The sequence below is a fragment of the Sinohyriopsis cumingii genome, chromosome 5 (assembly GCF_028554795.1).
Source record: "Sinohyriopsis cumingii isolate HCF-2022 chromosome 5, ASM2855479v2, whole genome shotgun sequence".
In the NCBI taxonomy this organism is placed as follows: Eukaryota; Metazoa; Mollusca; class Bivalvia; order Unionida; family Unionidae; genus Sinohyriopsis; species Sinohyriopsis cumingii.
Window position 1 is genome coordinate 7140103 of NC_142965.1, and position 13070 is coordinate 7153172.

Here is a 13070-nt window from a genome sequence, read left to right on the forward strand (position 1 = left end):
GAGTTTTAAATTGCCTTTGCAAATATATGTTTACTGTTTTTAATATAAGTAAACGATGCACGATTAGCTGACATCGAGCTTAATCAAATATCGCATGTTGCAATGCCTTTTTGAGAACATATATGCAGCCTTACAAACAGCAATTTGAAAACAGGGGTGATAAGGAGTAGATCGGATAGCTTATATTACTTACTTTTGGATTGCGTTTGTCAAGTTCAAAACCAGTAAGAAAGTCAGACATACATTCACGTACTTTCACAGGTTTCAATGCACACATGTGTACTTTTAAAAACAAGAAAAGATGATAGAGACAAACTCTACCCCCACCCCTATCTACTCTACCCATATCATTTATACTTGTTCATTCGAGAGAGCTACACTAATTTACGCAGGCTGCCCTAGAAAATCTAACAAAGAAGATGTCTTACAATTAAGGGGGAGAAAATGACTGCATTTACCCAAGACCTGTTTTTGTCTGTAGAAATGTATATCTGTAATAAAACACCAGGTATTAAGAGGCAGTGGTAATAAAAGCTACCAGTCTGTGCAAACCTTGTGAAGAGCTTAAAATTGCATTTTCAAGCTTTGATGAGAGTGACATTTATCATCAACGCTTGATGATTTAGAACAAGTTATCTCAGCGAGTTTCCTTTACAACTATCTGTGCCGAAGACACCCATTCAAATAATCGCACACCTTGCTCCCAATCAGCCGGCCAGATAAGGCAACCGCCTCATATTTGTATGGTAAAGCCGGTTGTAGTAAGACTTAAAACGCCATACTGTCCCCAACCAGTCAGATAATCAGAGAGGTGTACTATATTGAAAGGAAACGAATATCTAAAGGCTAATGTTTGCTATCATCGTATAATATTGTAATATTCTAGTACCTGTTACTCTGTTTCTTACGATATAGCTTGAAAATAAAATGAACTCTTCTTACAAAAGAGCGAAGTCCCAAAGGAGGGACCTATTAAGTATTATGTTGTCAAGCTGATATCCATACCAGAAGTGATATTGCCCTAATCCGTCTTTAAAAATGGATTAAGACCCTGTTTCCTACTCACGCAGGGGTAAATCAGTTTTTTATTATATGAATTCCCACTGAATTGTCAGGTCAAGTGAATGATTGTCTTATTGTTAGCTTTATTATCCCTATTCAAAAATATGGACCTTTTTAACCTCACTTGCTGCTTTTAATTTTTGTATTGATATTTATATCAGGCAGGTGTATGCAACATTAATTTTTTTGCATAAAACTCTCTCTTGTACCCATAGGTTTGGTACACATGATAGTTGGGATCCATGCCTCCCGTCTCCTTTCTATAACCCAGTCACGTGGTTTTAGTACACGTGATACGTCTTGATTACAAGGTTAAATTCCTATTTCTATAATTATGTGAACATTTTAGTTTAAGGGTATATATTTTTGGATTTGCCTAAATAACATTTACAGTGTTTACAGAGAGAGAAATTAAGGCCAGAACGAAAATTAATGGCAATAGACAGACTTGTTGTATTATTCTTCTTTTTGGACCATACAAAGAGCTGTAAACAGGGAAGTGGTGCGAGCTTACATCATCGTGGAACAGATTGATTTATGCTTGCTTCCATAACGTGAACGAGCTCAATATTTTGTTGTTTGGACAGAATGTAAGATTCACCTTCTGTCAGATATGTAAAAGATTGTATTGTTCGTTAGCGTCAAAGATGGCGAACACGGCTAAGATCATTTCTGTGTTCTATTATTTATTTTTAGCTATAGAAGCTTTTGTTGCTGAATTTGTCATTTTTGTCTCACCGTTATTACTGCCGTATTCACGCTATTTCATTTCGTGTTGTCGAACAAGTTCCTTGTCCGCTGTTATCTGATTGGTGATCATAATTGTAACTAATTGTATCCAAATTTATTGACTACCATGTTCGATAGGTTGTGTGCGTCAAAGGGCTAAATCTATTAAAAAAATTGCATTTAACGAGCATTGAAAAACACTCTGCCGGAGGTAATTTGGCGTAGATCATGCACCGTATATGTTCCTTGATGTCTATTTTCTTCCTTCTTTCCTTATTTTCATTGTTTTAATTACTCCACTCCGTCAATAAATTCTCGATTCAAAACAACCCTATCACAAGCTGTCGTTCCTAATTTCTGCTTCGAGTAAGACTAGTAATCAGAGAGAGAGAGAGAGAGAGAGAGAGAGAGAGAGAGAGAGAGGGAGGGAGGGAGGGAGAGAGAGAGAGACTAAGAGGTGCGCAATGTAACGTTTGCAATATGATGACCCAAAGTAATTTGTGGATAGGCTGCAGTTGGTTCAGATATATGTAGACATTATCTGTTGTATGCAGGTCACGTGATCAATGAAAGCTAATATTGTTGTTGTTGTTGTTGTTGTTGTTGTTGTAGTGTTTAACGCCATTTTTCAGCACACGATAGGCTATACATGGCGGCCAGTATTAATGGTGGAGGAAGAACCCTGAAAAACCCAGGGAAGAACCACCGACCCACGAGAAGCTACTGGCAGGCTTTCCCACGTACCCACGCTAGCCGAGCCTTGGACTCGAACCCACGCAGACAGAGGTGAGATGGCAGTGATCCGTAACGGAGAGCGCTTTAGACCACTCGGCCACTCGGGGCCCCCGAAAGCTAATATAACGAGTATACAAAATCGTACCGTTGCGTTGAGCATTACCAAATGTCAATAATTGTTTCTTGTTCTCTAATATAATTCGAAGGTGGTGTCTAAATATACTTTCTACATTATACTTATTATACTTGTACCTAGGGACCGGGTGATGTGATGCAGAACTGTTTGCTCAGGTTAAGGAATACCGGTATAATAAAATTATAAAAAAAAATACATGCCATTTACCGAATTTCAAAAGAAGCGGTCAGAATAAATATCCATAATTGTTACCGTAGTGTGACAAAATGAGGTTATCTCAGTCCTCACAGATTTTTAAATCCTTATTTTGCAACGTAACAAGCTGCTGTGTGTTTATTAATAGAATTCCAGGGACATAATTACAAGGTAGCGACGCAAACAGGTTATCAGTACAGTAACTTTATATGGGTGCTTGTCTATCAAAGAGCGAAAGTACATTTGCTAGATAGTATTCGCATACCCTGTCATTTGTGGGTACGAGGGAGAGATTTCATGCACTAATTTAACGTTGTATACACCTGCATAATATAAAAATTGATTTTTAAAAAGATACACGAGTGAGTTCAAACAGTTCCATATTTTTGGATAGATATCATAAAGCAAAACATGAGAATATCATTCACTTGACCTGGCAAGTCAGTGGAAATTCATAGAATAAAAAGTTGATGCACCCCACCCACAAATGTATACATGCATTTTTCTTGTCCGAAATCCATTTTTGAGACCACCAGATGCTCACAGTGCAAACACAAGCTCTTTCAGGGGAGATAATTTTGAAAAAACATTTTATACTCAAATAGCTTGATGCAATTCAAAATAGTTGTCATTCATGCAATTTTTTTAGATATTCTACTTGCCTCGAACAAACGCGTCTACAGCTAGCTCTGCTTATAGTCACTCCAGATTCAACACCTGTAGTAGGTTGGGTTTGATTTATCCTTCTGAATCACTTGTGCTTTAGTCTACAAAGACTTCTATCTTTTATTCAGCCTCTTTAAATGCAATATGGATTGTCTTATTTCTACGTCTCCCGCTTTGTTTTGTGGAGTTATCGAGACGAGAGCTCTTTTGCTCTCTTTTGCCCTTTAACTGAATTGTCTCTTCTACCCTCTTACGGGATCATCTCTCAAGACTTCCAATACACGTCCCTTGGACTATTGTTTAACGACAAAAGTACTTGCTATTTTCCTCAGAGGCACGATCTCATCTCGACTGACTAATTTTACATTGTAAAAAAATTATAAAACACTAAACTTCGCATGGAAACACACCCCTAATCGTTACTTATCCATTCAGGATCTACGTTTGTTTAACCGACAGAACAGACCCATCTAAGGTTTGGAAAATTCCACATGTTTCGCGCTTCCCTTCAGAACCGATCTCTGCCAAATTTCAATTTATTACAAATCTTTCAGCAAGTACAAACGCTGTTGCTGCAACATTTCAACCCTTGGCTGTTTTTACAATGAACCTAAGCTTCACCCTTTAACCCGATATAGTTATCGGACGAACCTCGTTAAGAATCAATCATGTCCCCAATCAGACCGATTAAAATACTATATCCTTAACACCCGGCCATGGATTGGACACTGTCCATAATAATATCCATCAACTGAAATGGCTACGTATCACGCTGCCATCTGCAACGTTCACTCAGTTATGTAGTGCCTTAACATCTACAAATTTCACACCCTGTCGATTTTAAAAACGAAAATGAGTCGAATAATGACAAGTATATAATAACAACAGATAAAATTACTTCTTTACGCATTTAATTTGTTTAATAAAACATAAATTAAATATATTGCTGGTAGGTGCAATCGAAACACATTGAAAGGTGTACGTCTCCAGATCTTAATAGCGACTTAGACGAAAGACCTTTAAGCCGCGGTAAAATCAGTACATATCTGTATTGAAAGCGTTTTGGTGTGTAGTTTTCACTATGTTACATATAAAGAGTTCAAGTCTTTAATATGTGGACATTTTTCTCTATTTTCATGCCATTTTAGTCCTATCATTTTGAAGTTAAGTGTCAATCACTGAGAGTTATTTTCTAAGAGGTCAAGTGAAAAATCCAGAGTACACAGAATGAATAAATGATGAAGAACATTCTTATGTTTAGTATCCCCCACAGATAATTTCCGTATACTATACCTTCTAAGAAAAAGAACCTTCAAAAAAGGTCATTCCGAAACAGGAGTAGGAATCCATTTTACTTGTTCGACATTGATTTTTAAAAAAATTCAACATTATTAGTCATGACATTTAGATATTATTTGTCATGACATTTAGACATTATTTGTCATGACATTTAGACATTATTGCTCATAACACATATATATTAATGGTCGTGACATTTAGGCATTATTGGTCATAACATTTAGACATTATTGGTCATGACATTTAAACATTATTGGTCATGATATTTAGACAGTATTTGACATGGCATTTAGACATTGATGGTCATGACATTTAAACATTATTGGTCATGACATTTAGACAGTATTTGACATGACATTTAGACACCATTGATCATAACAGTTATACAATAATGGTCACGACATATAAATATTAATGGTCATGACATTTAGGCATTATTGGTCATGACATTTATACATTATTGGTCGTGACATTTAGACATTATTCGTCATGACATTTAGACATTATTTGTCTTGACATTTAGACATTATTGGTCATGACATTTAGACATTAATGGTCATGACATTTAGACATTATTTGTCATGACATTTAGACATAAGTGGTCATGACATTTAGACACTATTGATCATGACATTTATACAATAATGGTCATAATATTTAGACATTAATGGTCATGGCATTTACACATTATTGGTCATGGCATTTAGACATTATTGGTCATGACATTTAAACATTATTGGTCATGAAATTTAGATATTATTGGCCATGACATTTAGACATTATTGGTCATGACATTTAAACATTATTGGTCATGACATTTAGACAGTATTTGACATGGTATTTAGACATTAATGGTCATGACATTTAGATATTATTGGTCGTGACATTTACACATTATTGGTCATGGCATCTAGACATTATTGGTCATGACATTTAGACATTATCGGTCATGGCATTTAGACATTATTGGTCATGGCATTCAGACATTATTGGTCATGACATTTAGACATTATCGGTCATGGCATCTAGACATTATTGGTCGTGACATTTAGACATTATCAGTCATGTCATTTAGACATTATTGGTCATGACATTTAGACATTATTGGTCATGGCATTCAGACATTATTGGTCATGACATTTAGACATTATTGGTCATGATATTTAGACATTATTGGTCATGACATTTAGACATTATCTGTCATGGCATTCAGACATTATTGGTCATGACATTTAGACATTATCTGTCATGGCATTTAGACATTATTGGTCATGACATTTAGACATTATTGGTCATGGCATTCAGACATTATTGGTCATGACATTTAGACATTATCGGTCATGGCATTTAGACATTATCTGTCATGGCATTTAGACATTATTGGTCATGGCATTCAGACATTATCGGTCATGGCATTTAGACATTATTGGTCATGACATTTAGACATTATCTGTCATGGCATTTAGACATTATTGGTCATGACATTTAGACATTATTGGTCATGACATTTAGACATTATCGGTCATGGCATTCAGACATTATTGGTCATGACATTTAGACATTATCTGTCATGGCATTTAGACATTATGCACGTGATAATAATGAGCATCTGTAGCATAATGTAGCTTATCTATAATTCAAACTTTTTTTGAATTAGAAAAAACAGTATTAATACTCTTAATTTTCCAAGGTTGAGGGATATAGTATATCATATAATTTTATGCTCATTTGGGACCTTATTTGTTTGTACTTCCAAATTGTGTTAGTCAACAATGTTCCCCTCGATTATTGATGACCAAGTTCTGGGCCTCTGACAGGTTTTGTGGGCCCTAGGAACCACTCTCCAGTAGGCCCCTATGAATTACAACAACAACAACAAAAAATGCTCGTCTCTTCGGCGGTGGGCCCCTTGACCATTGTTTGCCTCCGTAATTTTGTCTTACTTGTCCCAGGCCCTGACCAGGTTTGATAGATTATGTTGCACTCTGCTCGGGGTGCTAGAGAACACACCAAGAGATGACGTAAACTTCATAATCTTGATAGAGATATAAATTCAATACCTTTTGACTCCTTACGTTCATGGCTCATTACCCTATTTTTATGCAACAAAATGAAATGGAAATCCTATAATGTTGGCTAATTTGATATTCATTCATAACTATGTAAAATGTAAATGAAGTTACTGAAATAAAATTGTCTTTGAAACTTTAAATGATTTATGAAACAAAGTAATGTTTCTAACTTTTGAAAATCTTGCCTATTCACTCGTGTTCGTCCCCGACATATTGCGAAAGTAAACTGCGTGAATTATGCGAAGGCATCAGATGATCCCCGAATCAGGTCGTTGCCCAGCAGTGTCGGATTGTATTCACTGAGGCGATATGCACAGACCAATTAAAAATACTGCCGAGTAATATAGTTACATAAAATTAAAACTGTAGGAACAAACAAATACAGAGTTTCATTTGTTTTCAGTGCCATTTTGCCGTGGAGGGTTTAAAATTTGTTGCCGCTGTATTCTGACCTAAGTGAAAAGGAAAAGACTTGTGGTCTATTATATAGGGGCAAAAAAGAGTGTCATTTATCCTACTTTTTTAGCATTGGTCCCTATTTTAGCTTCTAGTAAGTGAATAGTTTCGTTGGGTTGGACTTAACTGTAATCACGACTTTCAACAGCAGAGTACATGTGAATGTTGCAAAGAAACAAACAATGAGACGTGATTCCAACATGCAATGGCAAAGATAATGTGCTACTTCCAGATAATTATTGTGTACAAACACATTTCAGTTCTGGCGTGGACATTATATAAACTACGTCACCAGCAAAGTATATGTAATAAATAAAATGCAGCATGGAACTTCAGTTGTGAAGAAATGAGACTTTTGAAGATTTTATCTAACAAAACATGCTGAATAGTGTAAGTATGCATTACGTATGTTTGATTGCTTGTTCTTATAATTTTAATCAACAAATTCTCAAATTCATTTTTTAAATATTTGTATAATTCAATAATTCTTTTCAGGCGATTTACAAAATGACTAACTGCTCGATTTCTGATCACATGGATCATCCGAAACAGCTGGCGGAAGACTTGTTCGAATCCATAGATTGTAACCATGACAATAAGATCACGTGGGAGGAGTTCATACGAGGCGCATCCGATCAGCCCATAATTGTCAACCTATTGGAATGTGATCCCAATCCTGACGAGGCTTGACTGGTCAAGAAAATATGACGCCAGTGGCTAAAATTTAAATTCAAGAGAGAGAGAGAGAGAGAGAGAGAGAGAGAGAGAGAGAGAGAGAGAGAGAGAGAGAGACGGTCATGCTTTATACATAACCGAAATGCACATATTTGATTGTTACACGTTTCATCATTGTTCTTTGTTGTGATATGCAGGCAATATTTGTGGGGATTTAATTGTTTGGGTAGGAATGGTCTTTAGGATGGGTAAGGGAAGAGTCGATTTTGCTTCCTTTTTCTTATGAGTCAACCCTTTCAAACAATGTGCCCTTCGATACATTGTACATTCAGCCCTTTGACGTTTTGAACAGTCAGCCCTTTGACGCTTGGTACAGTCAGCCCTTTGACGCTTTGTACAGTCATAATACTCTTGTTTGTGTGGTTCTTAAATAATGCTGCCCGTCAGTGAGGCAGCCATTATACGCATTCTAACCCATTCAAGAAAAAAATAGCAAAATGAAATAATAAAATTCGTGTTTGTTTTAAGTCAAGAATAAGTAGTAATAGAATAGTGCTATCAGTAATAGTGCTAGCAGCAGTAAGGCATGGTTGTAAAAGTAGTGGAAATAATAGATGTACTAGTACTGGTAGTAGTAGTCTAGATTCAGACCATAATTTAGGAGGGGAGATGCGCAGTATGGATCATTTCAAATGAAAGAAGCTAAAATTAATAAGCAAACAAAAGAAGCAAATTACAATGGAAACAAAGAACAATTCCATCCATGTATGCAACTGGACACGAAAATTCTAACCCTTCAGTTTTCATAGTCTACATGATACTGAGTATCTTTAGTTTTCATAGTCTACATGGCACTGACGATCTTTATTTTTCATAGTCTACATGGTACTGACGGTCTTTAGTTTTCATAATCCACATGGTACTGACGATCTTCAGTTTTCATAGTCTACATGGTACTGACGGTCTTTAGTTTTCATAATCCACATGGTACTGACGATCTTCAGTTTTCATAGTCTACATGGTACTGACGGTCTTTAGTTTTCATAATCCACATGGTACTGACGATCATCAGTTTTCATAGTCTACATGGTACTGACGGTCTTTAGTTTTCATAATCGACATGGTACTGACGATCTTCAGTTTTCATAGTCTACATGGTACTGACGATCTTCAGTTTTCATAGTCTACATGATACTGAGTATCTTTAGTTTTCAAAGTCTACATGGCACTGATGATCTTTAGTTTTCATAGTGTACATGGTACTGATGATCTTCAGTTTTCATAGTCTACATGGTACTGACGACCTTTAGTCTTCATAGTCTACGTGGTACTGATGATCTTCAGTTTTTTATAGTCTACATGGTACTGATGATCTTCAGTTCTTTATAGTCTACATGGTACTGACGATCTTTAGTTTTCATAGTCTACATGGTACTGATGATCTTATTTTTTATAGTCTACATGGTACTGATGATCTTCAGTTTTTATAGTCTGTATGGTACTGACGGTCTTATGTTTTCATAGTCTACATGGTACTGATGATCTTTAGTTTTCATAGTCTACATGGTACCGATGATCTTTAGTTTTTATAGTGTACATGGTACTGATGATCTTTAGTTTTTATAGTGTACATGGTACTGACGGTCTTTTGTTTTCATAGTCTACATGATACTGAGTATCTTTAGTTTTCAAAGTCTACATGGCACTGATGATCTTCAGTTTTTATAGTGTACATGGTACTGATGATCTTTAGTTTTTATAGTGTACATGGTACTGACGGTCTTTTGTTTTCATAGTCTACATGATACTGAGTATCTTTAGTTTTCAAAGTCTACATGGCACTGATGATTTTTAGTTTTCATAGTCTACATGGTACTGATGATCTTCAGTTTTCATAGTCTACATGGTACTGAGTATCTTCAGTTTTCATAGTCTACATGGTACTGATGATCTTTAGTCTTCATAGTCGACATGATACTGATGATCTTCTGTTTTTATAGTCTGTATGGTACTGACGGTCTTTTGTTTTCATAGTCTACATTGTACTGAGTATCTTTAGTTTTCAAAGTCTACATGGTACTGACGATCTTCAGTTTTTACAGTCTACATGGTACTGACGATCTTTAGTTTTCATAGTCTACATGGTACTGAGTATTTTTAGTTTTTCTAGTCTACATGGTACTGACGATCTTTAGTTTTCAAAATCTACATGGTACTGACAACCTTCAGTTTTCATAGTCTACATGGTACTGACGATCTTCAGTTTTTATAGTTTACATGGTACTACGATTTTTAGTTTTCATAATCCACATGGTACTGACGATCTTCAGTTTTTATAGTGTACATGGTACTGACGATCTTTAGTTTTCATAGTCTACATGGTACTGACGACCTTCAGATTTCATAGTCTACATGGTACTGATGATTTTTAGTTTTCATAGCCTACATGGTACTGACGATTTTCAGTTTTCGTAGTCTACACGGTACTGACGATCTTCAGTTTTTATAGTCTACATGGTACTGATGATCTTTAGTTTCATAGTCTACATGGTACTGACGACTTTCAGTTTTCATAGTCTACATGGTACTGACGATTTTCAGTTTTCGTAGTCTACATGGTACTGAGTATCATTAGATTTCATAGCCTACATGGTACTGAGTATCATTAGAGTTCACAGTCTACATGGTACTGACGATTTTCAGTTTTCATAGTCTACATGGTACTGACGATCTACAGTTTTCATAGCCTACATGGTACTGACGATTTTCAGTTTTCATAGTCTACATGGTACTGACGATCTACAGTTTTCATAGCCTACATGGTATTGAGTATCATTAGATTTCATAGTCTACATAGTACTGAGTATCATTAGTTTTCATAGTCTACATGGTACTGATGATCTCTGTCAGCACATTAAGACCGGTACACATGCATCGTAACACACCATTGTTTTGTAGTGGAGTAATATGAAGTGTGTGTGTGTGTGTGTGTGTGTGTGTGTGTGTGGATTTTTAATGTAGCTTTAAAAAAAGTTCAGTCATATCGCTACGATGTCTGCATTGTGGCAGTTTATAGTGATGTCTAGCACTGGGGCATCATGCCGCAGACATGTAGCATGATGTCCCACCCAGGCATATTATCCTGACACCAGGCCAATCAGTCCTAACACTAACCTCTTAATGCTGAGCGCCAAGCGAGGCAGATGTTAGTACCATTTTTGTAAGTCTTTGATATGGCTCGGCCAGGATCGAATCCACGACCTCCCGCATCCGAGGCGGATGCTCTAACCACTAGGCCACCGGGGATCGAACCCACGACCTCCCGCATCCGAGACGGACGCTCTAACCACTAGGCCACCGGAGCGGTTTTGTAATATGAAATAACGGTATTCCAATTATAGGAAAAAATTCCGAAACTCGTTTTGCAAGCGTTTCACATTTGAAAACGGTTTATTGTTTTAATAAATTATACGTATCATTAGTGGCTGTTCTTTAGTTTGTTTAAAAATGACCGATTGCACATCTTTACCAATGTGACATTTGGAAAACAAATTAGCGCTGTTTTGTATGCCTTTACCAAAATAGACAAGCAATATTAAGATATGACCATAATTGGAAGAGAGACCTGTAACATGTGTACAATTTCAGATCCAGTTTTAATGTGAAAAAGAGATTAAAATTAAAAAAATTACACACACACACATATATACACACACTCACTCACTCACACACACACACACACACACACACACACACACACACACACACACAGAGCAAACATTATATGTGATTGTGGATTAAACATTCGAATCATTAATGATGTAAAACTGTTTAACTGAATTTGATTTAAAAGATAAGTCTCAAATCCAACCGAAGATTCTTCTAGAATGGAAAATTAGATTAAGTGATCGAGTATTTTCAGAAAATGATGAATTGCGACCTAGGCCAAGTTAATACAATCTTGTTTACTTAACAATTAAACATTTCTGCCGTAATATGTTGAAAGAATCTTATGTTTGTGCTCATTTTTTCTTTCGGTTGAGTAATTTATCAAATTATTATTCACTGGAAATGCAAAGTGCTCATCAGTCATATTCTTGGTCTGGAACACACTAATTTGGAAATATAGTGAATTCAGGCAAGACCATTTTTGGATTATACTATTGTGATACATCGAAACACTCTAGAACATCGCCACAATCCAAACCACTGGTATATTAGCACATTCGAGACTACAGGCACATCAACACATTCAATATTACTAATTACTTAGAATACCACTGGGTTTCAATTGGACTTGTGATAGAACTTTTGGGACTATTTGGGATTCAATTCCTAATACATGTGTGTGTGTGTGTGTGTGCGTGTGCGTGTGTGTGTGTGTGTATTAATTTCACAATTTTTTTTATCTAGCATTCTGTCCTATTTCGTCAGTATGCGAGCAGAAATATAACAAATGATGGCTCATCTGCAGAAAAGGAAAATAGGTGCACGCTCTTCTTGTATGCTCATATTCGAATATTAAAGGCTTATATTCGAATATCAAAGGTTCCATTTAGCAAATGAATGACAATAGAATAATTGAAAAACTTTATTGTGGCACCAACAAAGATTTAAGTTATTCTTTCGCATTCGTTTGCTTCAAGGAGCCCATAAGATTCTAATAGGAAGCGTTTACTATTCGATGCGACAAAACGCTTTATTTTAAATTCTAACCCACACGGACAATAGGGATGAAAATTTGAAGTCACTCTCATAAAATGCTGTTCTCCTCAACAAAGTACCGCAAATTTTATCGTAATTTAAAAAAAAAATGTTATGGTATACATAGTCTGATTAAGAATATAATTTCACTAAAATCCACATTTAATCATGCCAACCCGTGTAAAAAGTGCCATATGAATGAAAAGTATACACATGTACTCAACGACGTACAATCTGAAGCCTAAATTACAATCACATGACATGGTGCAAATAATGTAGATTCTCAAACGTTTTGTGTGTTAAACATTGGCACTATACATACAGACGTGAGTCGAGTGTTG

General features: G+C 36.0%; 1 protein-coding gene across 1 annotated transcript in view; it reads left to right on the forward strand.

Annotated features, from left to right (window-relative positions):
• The window catches only part of LOC149798580 (neurocalcin-delta-like), a 36903-nt gene extending 25397 nt beyond the window's left edge, over positions 1 to 11506 (forward strand). The window contains exon 3 of the mRNA XM_089957391.1: positions 7846 to 11506. Coding sequence (XP_089813517.1) covers positions 7846 to 8040 — 195 coding nt within the window. The 3' untranslated portion in view covers positions 8041 to 11506. The remainder of the gene's footprint in view (positions 1 to 7845) is intronic.
• The last annotated feature ends 1564 nt before the right edge of the window (positions 11507 to 13070 follow it).